The 18,798-nt window shown below is 39.5% G+C and overlaps 1 protein-coding gene across 1 annotated transcript in view; it reads left to right on the plus strand.

Annotated features, from left to right (window-relative positions):
* Positions 1 to 1,715: 1,715 nt before the first annotated feature.
* Positions 1,716 to 18,798, plus strand: part of LOC146607806 (adhesion G protein-coupled receptor G7-like) — a 28,543-nt gene continuing 11,460 nt past the window's right edge. Inside the window, exons 1-5 of the mRNA XM_085348615.1 lie at positions 1,716 to 1,817; positions 1,962 to 2,102; positions 2,229 to 2,317; positions 4,431 to 4,579; positions 18,597 to 18,710. Coding sequence (XP_085204741.1) covers positions 1,743 to 1,817; positions 1,962 to 2,102; positions 2,229 to 2,317; positions 4,431 to 4,579; positions 18,597 to 18,710 — 568 coding nt within the window. The 5' untranslated portion in view covers positions 1,716 to 1,742. The remainder of the gene's footprint in view (positions 1,818 to 1,961; positions 2,103 to 2,228; positions 2,318 to 4,430; positions 4,580 to 18,596; positions 18,711 to 18,798) is intronic.

An 18,798-nucleotide genomic window follows, 5' to 3' on the forward strand; every position in this document is an offset into this window, starting at 1 on the left:
ATACATGGTTTAATAACAGATCTGCTATTTGTGAGAACAGTACCAATGAAGCAGTTTTAATATGTTGTTTCATTAAACTTTACATAAATTATTTATTTCAGTGATGTGAGGATGCAGGAAAACACCATCAGCTTGTCAACTGCACTGTCTTGACTTTATTGTGAGACACAGCTTTTAAACTAGCACAGACCCATCTCAGCTGTAAACAAACAATGACAGATGGTTATCTGAATGCCAATATTCTTTTGCTCTTGAGCATGCATCATCCATTTGTTGTGATTTTTTTTTTTTTAAAAAATATAAATCACTACGTATTGTTTTCTTTTCAGAGTCGGACATAATTCTCTAAAACACAGTTTGTATTTTTATGGATTTGTATTAGACAATTCCTGCAAAAAACAGACGTTAGGACAATTCACGTTCAACTCTACACTCAGTGGCCGGTTTGCATATTCTAATGGTTCAAGGTTCAAGGTTCTTTATTTGTCACATGCATAGTTATACAAGTATAACACACAGTGAAATGTAGCCTGACACGCTCCTCGACATGTGCAAAAATTGTGTGTGTGTGTGGGGGGGGGGTGTAGAGGAAGAACATTATATATATTTATATACAGACATATAGTATATACACTGGGTGAATGTGCAGTAGTAGCAGCAAGCAGGTGAATTCTGTACATTAATATGAATAGACATCTGACTATTTTACAGGATAGACAATATAAACATATTTAAAATTAAAGGAATTGAAATGTACATTGTGCCTTGGTTTAGAGTGTCTGGAAGAGAGTCCTGTCTCAGTCAATTATAGATGATGTGAGAGGGCGGGTGTGTGTGTTTAGGGCACGGATGGCTTGGGGATAGAAGCTCTTCTTGAGTCTCTCTGTCCTTGCCCGGAAGATGCGGAACCTTCTACCAGATTGCAGAAGTTGGAACAGTTTGTTGCCAGGATGGGACGGGTCTTTCAGTATCTGCGCTGCTCTAGTCCGGCATCTCCTGGCGTAGGTGTCCTGAAGCGGGGGGAGAGCAATCCTGCAGCAGCGTTCTGCTGTACGGATCACTCTCTGGAGAGCTTTTTGGTCCTTCACACAGCTGTTCCCAAACCACGATGTCATGTTCTGTGTGAGGATGCTCTCCACAGCGCCTGTATAGAAAATCCTGAGGATCTTTGGAGAGACCCTGAACTTCCTCAGTTGTCGTAGGTGATACAGGCGCTGCCTGGCCTTTTTGGTCTGGACCTGAATGTGGGCAGCCCATGTCAGGTCTGAGGAGATGTGGACACCAAGATACTTGAAGGACTGCACCCTCTCCACTGGAGCTCCATTGATGATGATGGGCTTGTAGTCTCTGTGCTGACCCCTTCTGAAGTCCACCACCAGCTCCTTGGTCTTGCTGACGTTCAGCTGGAGGTGGTTGTCCTGGCACCACGATGCCAGATTCTTCACTTCATCCATGTAGGCCGCCTCATCGTTGTTGGAGATGGCACCCAACACCACTGTGTCGTCAGCAAACTTCACAATGGTGTTGGAGCCATGGGTGGCCACACAGTCTGAAGTGTAGAGGGAGTAGAGCAGTGGCGAGAGGACACATAATGAAAAGTGTGAAGTAGGAACAAGTAGCGGTAAGTCATCCCCTCAGTCCAACATCACTCTATCAGGTACAGCACAGTGTAGTGATGCTTCTCTTTCTGTTACTATTCCCACTCAGCTGGTAAACCTCGGGCTTTAACCAGATGCTTGTTCATGAATGGATCAGCAAATTTCAGCCATCCACAGATCTTCCAGTGTAACCTGACACTCAGTGACATACAACAAAATGTAAGAAGTGCAGCTTTTTTCATCTGAAGGTAGATTGAAAGTCTTGTATAACTGAGGTTTAAGAATATTGCTTTGAGGCAATCCTGTGGAAATGCAGCTTTGAGATCCCATGCAGAGGAATCCAGATTGTCTGTCTTCTTTCAGCTCACAAGTCCAGCTGATTTAGAGATGCTGGCAACCAGCACTCAGATTCTGACATCCAACCCAGAAGAGCTGACAGCTGAAAATGTTACAGCAGCAGCTGAGATCGCCAACACACTGCTGCTGTCTGCAAACGCCACAGAGGTACAAACATTCAACAAATCTTAAGAAAAAAAAGAAATGAAGCTTTAAATCAGTGTTAACAAGGGTTTGGTCATGATTTATAATCATGTAACATATTAATCTTAGTTCATATTTTTGTTTCTGCAGAACGTCAGGGTGGCAGCAGTAGCAACAGTAAGTCAGCTGCTGAATGCCACTGTGCCAGATGATACCAAGGCAAAAAACGCAAGTCTGGGGTAAACCAAACAAATAATAAAATCTATATTGATGGTTACAAGGTTCCTAAGTTCTCATGTCTCATCGTATCTGTGTCATCTTATCTTACTTATATGAAGCTTCTGTCATGGTTCGGATTTTGAGGAAGAGACTACGACTGGGATATAGTTTGGGTCAGCACAGATCAACCAAATTTCCTACACTACCGATTTACTGTCTGGCATCAAACACTTTAAACCGTATTGTCTTAAACACATATAACCTCTTAGCTCAAAATTCACCCCCAAAATAAACAGCAATGAATTTAGTCAGACTAATATGCCCTATTTTAAAACTAATTACTCAAGATCAGAACAGAACAGAAGCCCCACTGAGTGAACATTTAATTTAGTGTAATTTCCAATTCAGCACCTTTGGAGATCCATCAACAGGCGGTGCTTACCTCTCATACTTCGGGGCCCATCACTCAGTCGGCCTCCTGGCTGTCCGTCTGACACCACTTATACCCCAGCCAAGCTCCATTTGTCCCTCCTCAAACCGGGTTTTTCGGCACCAGAATTGTCATGGTTCGGATTTTGAGGAAGAGACTACGACTGGGATATAGTTTGGGTCAGCACAGATCATTTATTAAAACACACATTACAGTGTGGGAAGAGCCGGACTTCTTCTTCGTTTGCACAAAGACAGAAAGCTTTATAGTCATTATGACGTCACACAGTTAGACCTTACTGGCAATGATAACAGTTCCTCGCACTCAAAACGTTCTCCTTATATGGACATCAACTGCTACTTTAGAGAAAAACAAGTGTGTATTACATTGTGCACTTTGTGATAGTGTAGCTCTCAGAGAGACTGTCCTAAGACGACCTTTCTGTTCTTATTAAGTGTGTGTGTGTTGTTACAGGCCGGCGTACGTGCAGAACTGAACGCAGACAGGCCGGTGTCCAAGTACTGATCATCTGTATGCATTAATATTTGCTCAAAGTAACATAGATGTGATTCAAAGATTATTCTGTCAACTGATTCAACAATGGTAAATGATTAATCAATGATAGCTGATTATAAGAATACAAAATAAAATATCTCCTGGTCACACTTCCTATTGTGTTTGGTTTAAATTAGACCCTTTTCAATATTCTCTTTTTGTGGAACAATTGTTTAAACAAATACAGTCACTGGACACTTCATTAAATATAGCTTGATTGTACCAGGTTGGACTGTCTTAAAAACTTCATAGATTCCACAAGGTGCTGGAGATTTTGGCCCATGATGTCATGACAGCATCACAAAGTTGGTGAAGAGTTTTTGGTTTCACACCTTTAATGCAAATTCTAAAGGTGCAATATTGGTTTGATATATGGTGACTGTGGAGGCCATTTGAGTACAGAGAACTGAATGAATTGAGCTTTGCACATTATCTTACTATAGGCAGCAATCAGAAGATGGGTACATCAGAATCAGAATACTTTATTAGACCTAGAGGAAACTATGTACTTGGGGTAAATGTGCATATTATGGTCATAAAGGGATGGTCATGACTAGTAGCAATACCAAACTCTGACCCTGCCATCTAAATGTCATCAAGACTGATCAAAACAAATGAGATCTTTCCAGCATTCTGTCGTCCAACTTTGGTGAGTTTTTGAATTGTAGCCTCAGTTTCCTGTTCTTAGCTGACTAGAGTGGCATCCAACATGTTCTTCTGCATACCCTGGTTGTAATGACTGGTTATTTGACTTCCAGTCAATTAAAGCAGGCTGGCCATTCTCCTCTGAGTGTAGGTCTGTTATACTGAAAGCCATTGCTGGAAAGTTTAAACAATAACCCATAATATATCGACCGAAAACAAAATTACGCAATTTTTTTTTGGGGGGGGGGGGGGATCTGTTTTAAAAGAAGTGATTTTTTTGTATCATAATTTGCTGATAGGATTCAAAGTGTATAGATATCTAATTTTAAACAACTGTGTTTTTGTTTTTTTGTTTTTTTGTTGTATTTGTTTGTTTATTTATTTTTTGTTTTTTAGAATTGCTAAAAATAAACCTGGTGCTTTAAAATGATTAAGTATTACATTTCAGAGGGACTGGCAGCTGAACATTAGAAATGACAATGCTTTTTGTATGTTATCTCCAGGCTGACGGTGACTCTGGATCAGCTCTCTGTGAACCTCAGCCTCAATCTCAATGCATCTCAATCTCAGATAGTTCAGCCAAACCTGGTGGTCCAGTCAGCACAGATTTCTGCTGCAGGCACTCAGGGAGTCCAGTTCACTTCTCTTAAAGGTCAGTGAGAAACTGTGTCAAAAAACCCAGCAAAGTGTGCTGCTTTTTTATCACAACATATTCCACTAGGTAACCCCAACATACAGTTTCGGTCAAATTTGACACATTCTGGCAGCAGTACGAATACCTTAATAAATTTAACATTGAGGGCATATCTGTTCAGACAGATTTAAGATCCACAGGTGTGTGTCAAATTAAGGAACAATTGTTGTTTTAGGGAGTCTTGAAACTGTAAAACTTTGAATGCCGTGTCTGTGTGTATTTTTTTATGGGACAGTGGTGACAGAGTTACAAATGGGGACCTTGATTTTGTCAAGTGTCGCTGTGACCGCCAGGCAGGATATAAATCAGACTCAACAGGCAGAACTTTACAAAAAACCACATCTTTATAGGTGGACAGAATAAATAGAAACTAAAGTGGGAAAACCTAAGAATTTCACTGACAAACAGAACAGACAGCCAGAGATGAGGGAGAATGTGATAATGAACAGAGGGAGATGCAGACACTAAATACAAGAGGGACACAGGGCAAGAGGAAACACCTGGGAAACACGGCTGGCAGCTAATAAATCATTTTGAGGTCAAATCGAAGTTTTTCTCTCCAACAGAATGCAGTTTATTTCAACTATTATATGTTAGTTTTTTTTAGTTTTAAGAGTATGATCATGCTAAAAAAATATCCAATGCTGGTTTATTTCTCACAACAGTAAAGAAAGGGGCTGGTCGATGTTGGATGACCTGTATACACTTTAATTCATGTCTTTAAAATGATGGTAGCACAAACAAATGTTTTATCAGCACAAACCAGCACAAATATAGCACAGTTGACTGACACCAATTTTGTTTGATTTTGTTGATATGGAGTGGCTGGTTGACCTAGTGTGACCAGCAGCAAGGTTTTCTGCAACTGAGTTTCCAGTTTTTCTGGATCTATTTTTGTAAAAGCAGCAGTGAACCCCTCTGCCTCCAGGATGTCAGTCCCATCTATCTATTGTTTGCAAAAACAAAAAATTATGGACAATAGGTTGCCAGTTTGTCTATCCCTCCTTACCTAAATGCAGCAGCATGCTTTTCTGTCCCCTGAATGCCACGTTGTCTGCCATCTATCATTTGCCAAAAAAACTGCTCTACCATCTTTCATTTGCAATACGCAGCAGCAAATGGATGCCAGGTTCTCTTTCTCTATCCCTCATTCGCAAAATGCAAAAGCATGTTTTTCGACCACTGGGATGTTAATTTTCTCTGCATCTCTGCATTAAACTTTCTTTTTTTCTTCCCCTGTGCCATTCATTTGCAAATGCAACAGCGAACATTCCTTATACTGGGATGGCTACGATATTATTTCCTTCTTTGCAGAGTGCAGCAGCAAACCTTTCATGCACTGGCTTTCTGGTTTATCTGCCATTTGTCTATCATTTACAAAATGGAGCAACTATGAACATTACTGCCACTGTGCTGCCAGTTAATCACTCCACTAGCCCTTCTTTCCAATAAACAGCAGCAAATGTTTCTTGTCACTGGGTTGCCAGTTTCTCTGCCATCATTCCCTCCTTTGAAAAATATAACAGTTAATTTTTCTGGCATTGAGAGAGCAGTTTTCTATTATCATTCCCTCATTTGCAAATTTAGTATTTAGTATTTATTAGTATTTATTTATTTATTGTCATTGTCAGAGAACAATGAAATTGCATTTGGGACATTTGCAGCAGCAGTCCTGTTGGGACCGGGGTACCAGGGCAACTTCCAGTAACACATGGCTAAGTTTTACAGCTCAAGGTCCTTCTTTACAACCATATGGTCTTCATTCCTCCAAAGCTTCAGTTCAGAGTCAAGCCATGTCGCTATGTGATTAGGGTTCTCTCATCATCCGGAATTTCCTTTGATCTCTTCTCACACCATTCATTCCTAATTTTCTCAGCTCATCTGGTCCACTCAGCGGAATCCTTGACCACCCTATTGAGGCATGGGTCACTTATCATTGCAAGCCTGCCTACACAGTAAAAAACCAAGTGTCAATTTTACACTTACAGAGTTGATTTTAACTCTGCTTCAGATAACATTTGGTCCCACTCAAAATTAGAGTTAAATTTACTCTATGGCCAGTGTTAACTTTTCAGTGTTAATTGTACTCAATTTAGTGTCAAAATTAACAACAAAATGTGTAAAAATATTTAACACTGAGGGTTATTCACACTGTTCAGAGTAATTTGATTACACTTTATAGAGCTATTTTTACTCCAAATTTAGTTTAATAATAACGCTCTATATTACTAAATAACTGTGATCTATCCTCCATTATGGAAATAACAACAAATATACAGGTTAAAGTAACAGCATTTATTATGTTTCTCATTTCAGTGTCATTTAATTAACGTAACAAACCTTTAACTGTATGATGTACCAAAGACATAATGGGCCCTAAAGAGTTCATCAAGGGCTCCTACTGAACCTGTAGCTTTACATGGAAGTGCATGATTCTCAATCACAATGAAGGTGTGAATGCTGCTTCTTGTGGATCCCTGAGTAAGAAGGTAGGGCTGACTGCTTTGGGTGATGTTGTCTAGATGCTGCTGTACACTGGTTCCAGCCTACAACAACACATTAAACAACAGTATTAAGTGACTATCCTCTGACAGTAGATTAGCTCAACTCACTGTCCATGAAAATAAAGGTGATGGAAAGTATATTTTAAACAACATACCTTTGGGAATTTGATGAGGTTATTGTCATGTCAGCCTCAAGTATGTTTCTCATCCGTCTTCTGGTTGCATCTCTCAGCGATTTGGTTTTTCCATACTCTTAAACTTTTCTACAAAATAGAAACATTACTTAATATTACTTAACATGTCATTAACATTGCTATCAGTTAATTTACACAAAATACATATTTCTTACTAAATAATGAGCAAAACTCAAAAGTAGTGTATGCCTTTGGCATTTGCTTAAAATAATATAAACTAATAAAGTTAACTTTATGGTAATGTTACCCACTTTTTCTGAAAGTACGTTCGCTTATGTAAGCTAATTAGCGATTATTAGCTTACTGATAAATAGTAATTTAGTTGTTCAAACTGTGCGATTTGACATGTGACAATGATATTATTTAGACAGCATTTAGAAGAAATACATAGTTAAAATGTTTTAGGTTCATATTAACGCAGTGAGAAGATAACGAACATCTGAACTTTTAGCAACTGCTAGCATGTAGCTACTGGAATGTCATTAAACCTATGGGTAAATGCTGCTAACATGTCCTCACTCGACATCAGTGAAACTATAAAGAGCTATTTAGTTTAAAAATACCTTTTAAACAATGTTACCAGTATGGGAATGTTAACTTCACTTACCTGACGTTGGCAGCTCTTCGGAGAAAATTCCCTGCGTATTAGAGCTCTGAGGCCGCACACGCCTGCGGACTGGTAATAATCCACTGTGTGGAGTTAAGTCTTCACTGCGTGACTAACAAAATTTACACTGACTTTTAACTCTGATGTTAGAGCTGGTTTACTCCTCATAGAGTTGTAAATACTCTATCTAGGTTAAAATAGGTTTACTCTGAAATATTGACACTCCATTTTTTACTGTGTACCAGTTATATTTTTGCAACCATCTTTGACCTTAGTAATGCACAGTCATTACTGCTTCTAGGGGATGTCTTATTTGGAGATGTGCCCAGCCTGGGAGCTTCTGCCAGTCCCCTCTTAAGCCTTCCCTAAACTGCAGCCTTAATTCATGTTCAAGCCATCTGCCTTCATCCATTGAAAATGCTGTCAACCCTAAAATGAGGATGTTAGCCAAGCTAGTGGAGATATTTCATTGGTAGTATTAAAAACAGTCACTAGCTGAGGCTGATTCAGATATACACTAACTGTATATTATAATGATGATCTGATGGTGGCAGTACAGGTGAAATCAGAACCACTCAAATCATTTCAGTACATTTCATTAGTAATGGTCAACGTTTTTCAGTCTGAAACAAAGATCTGCATAAAATGACAAAAATATACCCAATACTGAAATTTATTTGTGCAGAGCTGATGAAATGTCACAGCAAGAGATTCTTTGAGTAACACTATGATTTTCTGTAAGTTGTGGAGAACAAGACCAATAATTCTGCGGTCTACTATGTAGTGTTGCAACCAACTAAAAATATTTAACTTAACAATGATGCCTAGGCCTAACCCACGGAGAAAGTCTGAGCTGTATTATGATAAACTTTTATGTTTTATTGGATTGCACTCTGGGTTATTATGACCATGGGAAGGGGTTAGACACAAGTTTCCTCCCTTGCAGCCTCAATAAAGTTTTCTCACTGACTTCTTCTGAGACAGGCTGTATTTGATTAAGAGGTGTGACTCTGACTAAATGCACATGTTGTGTGAGCAGTGATAGTTGTTCTAGCTGAAGGTTCTATTCAAACTTCTGTTGTGATATCTGACAAGAAACCCAGATTAAAACAGCAGGCTCTTCTACAGCTGGAAATAAGCACAGCTGCGCAGTCCGAACAACACCAGAGTAATCTATGCAATGACCAAATATCAACAGTAACTGCAGTCGTGCTCACAACCAGTCACTGGATATCGTCAAATGTCACTATTATCGGTCCTTTCTGTACCTGTTGGGTGTTATACAGTTAGACGATTAACACAGTAATGGCTTCTACAAACAAGAAGACACTAGCAGCAATGTGATAAATGGAGAAGCTCATAGACTTGCATGATAGCAGTTAGTAAAATGTTCAATTCTAACGAGATGACTGTGAAAGCAAAAGCACAGTGTTGACTTCTATGTGAGAAACAGACAAAACATTGAAGTGTGACCTTCATAACCAGATCCTGGAATGTCCTCCAGTGATTTTTTTAAAGATTTTATGGGACTTTTTTTAATGATTTAATAATGATTTAAGGATATTTTATTGACATGAATGATTATTTAAGAATTGTTCTGAATTTCTGTATAAGGACATATATGTCTTGATGCATGCTCAATCATCCAGGTAAGTCAGTCCCAAAAGATTGATTCTCTTGATCTGGATGTAGCGTTTTCAGTGGGATAACATCACTCATTCATGTGACTTCTTCAGTCTCAGCTGACTGCAGGTTATGAGGTGCCGTAAGGGACATTATTACTGAAACACTCTCACGCACACTACTGAAATTTTATCTCCCACACACACTACTGAAACGCTCTCACACACTCCACTGAAAACCAAGGCATTTCAGTTGAACAGGAAGTTGTTTCCTGACAAGGAAACTGAAGGAAAAACTGGTAGATATCTTGATCAGGATTTTATTTACATCAAAATCACATTTCAAAATAAAGTCTAATCCTCCTATTTTATTAAACAAGGATCATGGGATGTGGAACCACATAGAGTCTGCCTGTGACAGACAGGATTTTAACTATTTAATTCTAAGGGTGCCAACCATAGATTCAAATTCTGGAGCTTTGATACCACCTTTATTGTATTCCTTCATAAGCTGAGATCTTTCAATGCAATGGGTTTTATTCCTCCACAAAAATTCGAAAATAACTGTGTTAGCCTTATTAATGTTTTTAGAGGAGATATATAGAGAGTGGCAAGGATAAATCAATTTGGAGATGCCTTTAGCTTTAGATAGGATGTTTCTGCCAAAGATAGTGAGGTCTCTGGTTAACCAGTGGCTAAGTGAGTTCTTCATCTCCATGTTACAGTTAGCAGAGAATACACTAATATTTCTAATTAGGTTTTTAGATATTATCAGCCCTATATATTTAAATTTAGATTCAACTCTAACCGAAGCTATTGAGGATTCAGAGCTTGCATGAATCGGGAGTAGTTCACATTTTTTCATATTAAGAGATAAACCATAAGCTTTAGAGAAAATTGAGTTTTCTCTACCACTGATTTATCTTTCAAAAAAATAGATGTATCATCTGCGAATTGACTTATTTTGAAGTCTTTATCAAAAATTGAAATTCCTTGTATGTCATTAGAGTTCTTGATCAATAGTGTTAACAGTTTGGTTGCCAATATAAAAAGCTTAGGGGAAATAGGACATCCTTGCCAAATTCCGTGTTGCACCTTGAATCCATTTCTGGATTCAAGGATGCTAATATATATGGTAAGTAAGTATGTTAAGTAATGCGGCTGCTTCACTTAGGCTACTAGCACAGCGGTCCCCAATCCCCGGGCCCTGGACTGGTACTGGTCTGTGAGTCGTTTGGTACTGGCCGCAAGAGTTGAGGCTCCGGTTTGACATTTATGGTTTTCAGGGTTTTTATAATTTTTTATCATTATTTTTATATCGTTTATATTGTTAACTCTGTTTCCCTGGGTCTTTTTCCATGTGTTATGAACAGAGATGGGCAGTAGCGTTACTGTAATCTGATTACTTTTTTCAAGTAACGAGTAAAGTAAGGGATTACTATTGCAAAAACGGTAATTAGATTACCGTTACTTTCCCGTAGTAACGCTGCGTTACTAAAACCGTGATTTTTTTTTTGCGAGAATGTCTCACGACAGTGACGTAAGCGAGTGCGCCGTTAGTGACAACAGCTGTGTGCAGATCAACAATGGATCACATATCGATTGTGGGAGAGAGTATGAGCGTGCAGCGTTTAAAGCGTGGAAGTACTGACCTTACTTTGAGTTTGATTCCATAAAAAGTGACAAAAACATTAGCGTCCATCGTGCGTGGGAAGAAAACTTCTTTTTACAGCGAAAAAAACCCCTAAACTTCCAAGCAAGCACCGAGTGCGCAACGACGTAATGGGAAACTCACAGAGAAACTCGCGGATTCTTCAACTGACCACGGCACACCTGCACCAGGGTAAATGGTAAATGGCCTGTATATATAGCGCTTTACTAGTCCCTAAGGACCCCAAAGCGCTTTACATATCCAGTCATCCACCCATTCACACACACATTCACACACTGGTGATGGCAAGCTACATTGTAGCCACAGCCACCCTGGGGCGCACTGACAGAGGCGAGGCTGCCGGACACTGGCGCCACCGGGCCCTCTGACCACCACCAGTAGGCAACGGGTGAAGTGTCTTGCCCAAGGACACAACGACCGAGACTGTCCAAGCCGAGGCTCGAACCGGCAACCTTCCGATTACAAGGCGAACTCCCAACTCTTGAGCCACGATCGCCTCGTGGTAAACCTCCGCCTACCGCAGTCCTGCTTTACAGGTGAAAATAGAGCAACAGGACCGCTGAGTCTTTGACTTTATTTATTTTCTGCTGTGTTTTACTTGCATCTATTTGAAAGAGTGAGTGTAAACACAAAAAATATTTTATTTTATGTGCTGGAATGTGTAGAAAATAGGTTTAAATGTTAAACTAATTTATTAAACTCAGAGAATGTTGCATGTAATTAAATTTTTGCTTGATGCATAAAGTTAAAAGATTAAAACTGATGAAACAAGTTAAAAAAAGAGACTTTTCCATTTGATTACATTTTGTATGATGGATTATGTAGAAAAAGTAGAATTGGACTGAAAGATCTATCGCTTTATCGCTTTATTAAATCGTGTTTTTAAAAAGTAACTAAGTAACTAAGTAATTAATTACTTTTGAAAATAAATCTTCTTTTTTTGGTACCAGTACTGGTTTTATTTTATTGTATTTATCCGCGACACCTTAAAGGCCGATCCGTGAAAATATTGTCAGCCATAAATGGTCCGTGGTGCAAAAAAAGGTTGGGGACTGCTGTACTAGCAGGTTGCTGAGTAGACATCCTTGTAGTGGTTTGAAATGTACCACTTTTTCCGTTAGTTTCCTTGTCAGAAAAAAACCTGTTCAGCTGAAATGCCTCCGGTTTCAGTGGAGTGCGTGAGTGCATTTCAGTAGTTTGTGTGAGAGCGTTTCAGTAGTGTGTGTGACTCTATATCAGTAGTGTGTGTGAGAGCATTTCAATAGTGTGTGTGTGAGAGCATTATGCCGATGACACCCAGCTACATTTCTACTAAACCCAATTCATCCCTCCCACCTACCTCCCTCTCAAACTGTCTTATTGAGATTAGATCCTAGTTCTCCTCCAATTTTCTCAAACTCAACAGTAATAAAACTGAAGTTTTACTTCTTGGTACACCATCTACCTTAACCAAATCCCACAGTTTTTCCATTAACATTGAAAATTCTCCTACCCTTCCCTCCCCTCAGGTTAAGAGTTTGGGTGTCATACTTGATAATACTCTTTCATTCCAGTCTCACATTAATTACATAACCCGGTCTGCATACTTCCACTTACGTAATATTAACCAACTCCGTCCCTTCCTTACTCTCCATGCTGCTGCCATCCTTGTCCATAGTCTTATTTCGTCCCATATTGATTACTGCAATTCCCTCCTATTTGGTCTCCCTAAAAGGTCCCTTCATAAACTCCAACTTCTTCAAAATTCTGCAGCACGGGTCATAACCCGTACTCCGTTAAGAGCTCATATTACCCCAGTTCTTCAACAGCTTCACTGGTTGCCCATAGAAGCCAGGATAAATTTTAAAATCTTGCTTCTTATATAGTGTATCCATAAATCCTTCATATTTGTGTGACCTGCTGCATATCACCACTGTTTCCCGCCCTCTCAGATCCTCATCTAATATTCATCTTACTGTTCCGTCCTCACGCCTTATTACTATGGGGAACAGAGCTTTCAGTCGCTCTGCTCCTCGGCTCTGGAACTCTCTTCCTCCAGCCATAAGAAATATTGACTCCCTTTCTGTATTTAAGTCACAGCTCAAAACACATGTGTTTAAACTGGTTTATTCGCTTTAGTGCTGATTTTATCTGTTGTCAAGCTCTGTTTTGCAATTTTAACTTATTTTATGTATTTTATGACTATTGTTCCTTTTTTTTGTTCTTTGTAAGGTGACCTTGGGTTTCTGAAAGGCGCCCCAAATAAAAAAAAAAATGCATTATATCAGTAGTGTGTGTGTGAGAGATAAAATTTCAGTAGTGTGTGTGAGAGATAAAATTTTGGTAGTGTGTGTGTGAGAGCATTTTAGTAATAATATCCCTTACGGCACCTCATAGCAGGTTTCCCCAACCTTATAAATAGTACATTTGCATAATGACTGAAACTAGCACCACTGACAAACAATAGGGCATGAGGTCAAGCAAATTGTCCTGACCATTGTCATGATCAATGACAATTTATCAATGGCATGAGTACCATTCACAGAGAGTTGGGGAATGGCTGTAATCACAACATTGTTAGATGGAGAATGATGTACCCTCAGGGCCCCTCCTCAATTCAGAGATGGTCTTGTCCTTTTCACGTAAATGACCTCCTTGACTTCAGCTTGACTCAAACCAGATTGACTCTCTGTCCAGGGTGTGTACATCTTTATCATTGAAAGAGTGTCCACTGGCCTGTAGGTGTAGACTTTGGATGCCTGGGCTGACAAGTTAGCTGTTCTGTGTCGTGCCATCCGCTTAGCCAGATTTATAGATGTATGTAATGTATGGATGTATTTATGGATGTACAATGATTGCAGCAGTTAAATACCGTCCTTCCTGCCATATCATAACAACTGTTCATAACTACTAATTAGAATCGATTCAACATTAATTAACATAAAAAACATTAAACATTAACATGTCTGTGAAGGTTCTCAGTCATCCAGGTCATTGTAGTCAAAGGAGCTTGCAAAGAAAAGCGTCTGGACTTCTTTAAGTTGCTTGAAGACGTTTCACCTCTCATCCGAGAAGCTTCTTCAGTTCTAAGGTCAAATGGTGGGGAGTCCCAGATTTAAACCTAGTGGGAGTATCCCCCCGCAGAAGGACAAAAAGGACCCCCTGATGATCCTCTAATCGCCTGAGCCACACCCAGTTTCATACCTTGAAACAACAGTTCTAAGACCAGTTGGTGGAGAGTCGCAGATTTAAGCACTAATGGAACTGTCGCTTAATCCAATTTCGATCATCTGCTTACTGACATTTGCCAAGTTATGAAAATGGGTGTGGGTCATTATCAGCTAAGGTTCTGGATGAACCCATTGTGAGACCTTGCCCCACCCTATCGTGTGACTTACTGAGATCAAATGTCTCAATTGACTAGCTTGACACACATCCTCACTTTAGGTTTGGCAACATTTTTTTAGTAGATAAATGTAAATGGCTTAAACATGAATGAGCTGCAGTTTGAAGAAAGGTTTTGAGGGGATGGGTGGTGGCTCCCAGGCCTGGCAGATCTTGATGTACTACTGAGAAGTGAAGAAGTGAAAGAATGGAAAAGGGTCAGGGAGGGTAAGGTATGGAAATGAGAACGAACAGCTTGTAGAACTGGGTGGTCATATATAGATAACAACTGGAAGGGGCATGTTTCGAGGCGTGGTGCTGCTCCTGAAATTCACATAATTTATCTCCAATTCACTAGCTGGGCCAACGTCTTCATGTTAGAGTTGAAAGCATAAGTATAATAAGTACATATAGGCAAATGGCTTAAACATGAATGAGCTGCGGCTTGGGGAAAGCCCTGAAGGGAACTGGTGCCAGCTTTTGGTGTGTCAGATCCCAAAGAAGGCATCCCTTAGAAGTACAGGGTGGGCCATTTATATGGATACACCGTAATAAAATGGGAATGGTTGATCATATTAAAGTCCTGTTTGTGGCACATTAGTATATGTGAGGGGGCAAACTCCTTAAGATGGTTGGTGACCATGGTGGCCATTTAGAAGTCGGCCATCTTGGATACAACTTTTGTTTTTTCAATAGGAAGAGGGCCATGTCACACATCAAACTTATTGGTAATGTCACAAGAAAAACAATGGTGTGCTTGGTTTCAACGTAACTTTATTCTTTCATGAGTTATTTACAAGTTTCTGACCACTTATAAAATGTGTTCATTGTGCTGCCCATTGTGTTGGATTGTCAATGGAACCCTCTTCTCCCACTCTTCACACACTGATAGCAACAGTGTAGTTTCAGGTGCTGCACATCTCGTATCGTCACACCATAGACAATTGCCTTCAGATGACCCCAAAGATAAAAGTCTAAGGGGATCAGATTGGGAGACCTTAGGGGCCATTCAACTGGCCCACGACGACCAATCCACTTCCCAGGAAATTGTTCATCTAGGAATGCTCAAACCTGGCACCCATAATGTGGTGGTGCACCAGCTTGCTGGAAAAACTCAGGGAACGTGCCAGCTTCAGTGCATAAAGAGGGAAACACATCATCATGTAGCAATTTCAAATATCCAGTGGCCTTGAGGTCTCCAATGATGAAGAATGGACCCACCATCGTTGTACCCCATATACCACACCATACCATCACTTTTGTTGATCCAACAGTCTTGGAGGGATCCATCCAATGTGGGTTAGTGTCAGACCAATAGCGGTGGTTTTGTTTGTTAACTTCACCATTCACATAAAATTTTGCCTCATCACTGAACAAAATCTTCTGCGTGAACTGAGGGTCCTGTTCCAATTTTTGTTTTGCCCATTCTGCAAATTCTGTGCGCTGATCTGGGTCATCCTCGAGATGCTGCAGTAGCTGGAGTTTGTAAGGGTGTCATTTGTGAGTAGTTAATATCTGCCGAAGGGATGTTCGACTAATACCACTCTCCAGTGACATGCGACGAGTGCTACGCTGTGGGCTCTTGCTAAATGAAGCTAGGACAGCCACTGATGTTTCTTCATTAGTGACAGTTTTCTTGCATCCACATTTTAGCAAATCCAACACTGAACCAGTTTCACGAAACTTAGCAAGCAGTTTGCTAACTGTAGCATGGGAGATGGGTGGTCTCAGAGGGTGTCTTGCATTGAAATCTGCTGCAATGACCCGGTTACTGCGTTCACCAGAAATCAACACAATTTTGATCCACTCCTCACGTGTTAACCTCTTCGACATGTCAATGGCTTAGAACAAAGAGAAACTTGTAAATAACTCATGAAAGAATAAAGTTACGTTGAAACCAAGCACACCATTGTTTTTCTTGTGACATTACCAATAAGTTTGATGTGTGACATGGCCCTCTTCCTATTGTAAAAACAAAAGTTGTATCCAAGATGGCCGACTTCTAAATGACCAACATGGTCACCAACCATCTTGAGGAGTTTGCCCCCTCACATATACTAATGTGCCACAAACAGGACTTTAATATGACCAACCATTCCCATTTTATTATGGTGTATCCATATAAATGGCCCACCCTGTAGTAGTAACTGTGTTATGAAGGTCTAAAGATATCTGCACTAACCGGTAGGCAGGCTAGCGAAGATAAGTAGCCCATGGCCTCAATAAGGTGATTGAGAATTCCATAGAGTAGAGTGGATGAGCTTGGAAAATTTGAAATAAATGGCAAGAGAAGAGATCAAAGGATATTCCGGACAACAAAAGACCTTGATAGATGATCGAGGGTAACCCTTGATCAGGTAGCGACGTGGCTTGACTCTGAACACTGGTCACTATATTCTTCATTTCCAGTTAATACTTGTACAGCTGCTGTTATTGTGTATATATTTATTTATATTTCTTCATACATTCTTATATAGTTCTATATTGTGTATTGTGTATTTTGTTGTACAGTTATTTTATTTTCAACTTTAATTTATATATTTTATCTTATTCTTTCCCAGTTAAATTTACCCTTCATTCTAATTTGTGTTGTACAGTTATTTCCTTTTTAACCTTAATTTATATTTTATTCCTTCCTAGTAAAATTTACCCTTTTTAATTTTTCATATTTATTTCCTATCTTATTCATAGCCTTTTCCTTTTTTGTTTTCTTTAGGTCACGAGCAGTTGTCCAAGCATTTCACTGCATATCGTACTGTGTATGACTGTGTACGTGACAAATAAAATTTGAATTTGAACTGATTAGAGGAGAACCTCTTTCCATAAAGATAACCCACAAAACTGGCAGAGAGCCAAGTATAATGTCACAGTATGCAGAAGCAGACTGTATGTATTGTGAATAGTGGAGCCAAATGCAGAAACAAAGGAACGTGGATCAAAACTTGAATTAACAAAAAGCGAGATGTTTAATATGGCTGATGGAGAAATACAAAGCAATGCACAAGGCAAACAAAGACGAGACTAAACAATAACCGGGAAAGCTAAAAATAAACATAAAACCCTAAACATGAAACTTCATGTGGATACAAAGATACCTGTAACATGGAGACATGGCGCAAAACAGAACAGATGACCTGACACTGAGCAAAGGAGGACAAAGGGCTAAATACACCAAAGGGTAATGAGGGAAGTGGAAACAAGGGAAGTGAAAACAGCTGATTAGAGTGAACATAGTGACACCACAGGGGAAGCAAAACTAAACACAATGATCATGAGACCTTATAAAAATAAAACAAGAAACAATGAGAGACTTAGACATGGCACACAAACTTGACAACATGGAGTATGCAGACAAGAAACACATGACATATTGACACTGAAGACAAGAAAAGACTTATAAATCAGGAGTTATAGAAGAAGTAAAACTAGAAAAAAACTCAACTAATCTTAACTAATAGTGGCAACACAAGAACATAAGATATAGAAATAGAAAACAAATTCAAAACTGCTGGGTCACAGACCCAGCCCCTGACATACAATTCCACCAAGCGGCTGAACCTCATAGAAGATGATAATGCCATTTTTGATGTTGTCAGAACCACAAGTCACCTTTGAGAGCTGTCTTGAATAACTGTGTCAAGGAGGGAGGGTTTAGATGGCGCTAGTGAAAGCACATGAGAAGTGAAGGATCGCCTTGAGGAATTATGTGCACGGTGGTGTCGGGGGTCTGGGTCTGTGACCCAGCATTTTGAGATTATAGTCCTTTTGTGAACTCATTGTGTTTGGAATGTTTTAGTTTTTATTAGTTAGTATTTAGGTATTCTTTGCTGTGGCTGAATACTATTACATACACTTCTGATACTACTTCCTCAACAATTCCTAGTACACCTAAACCTTTCACTACACCTTTTACAACTACTACAATAGTATTTTGTTGGTTTAAAGCTTACATTTGGAATTTTAAAATTGATTTTATGTGATCACTAACAGCTCAGTTTTTTGTTTTGCAAAAGGGGACTCTGACAGTTTTATAGCCAACAGAATTCAGCTGAACACAAACGCAACACAGGTTGTCGTGGGAAACGGTTTCGTAGCTGATGCCCTTATTTGCATACAATTCCCAAAAGGTGAGTTTTCTGCATTTCCACTTACTGCATTCCTGGGAGAGAACAACAGAACTTTTGAAGAAGCTCATTGTATTAGTAAGGGGTATTT

This window comes from Diplotaxodon limnothrissa, linkage group LG23, assembly GCF_057381915.1.
Source record: "Diplotaxodon limnothrissa isolate DT_005_m linkage group LG23, D_limnothrissa_male_GT1.1, whole genome shotgun sequence".
NCBI lineage: Eukaryota > Metazoa > Chordata > Actinopteri > Cichliformes > Cichlidae > Diplotaxodon > Diplotaxodon limnothrissa.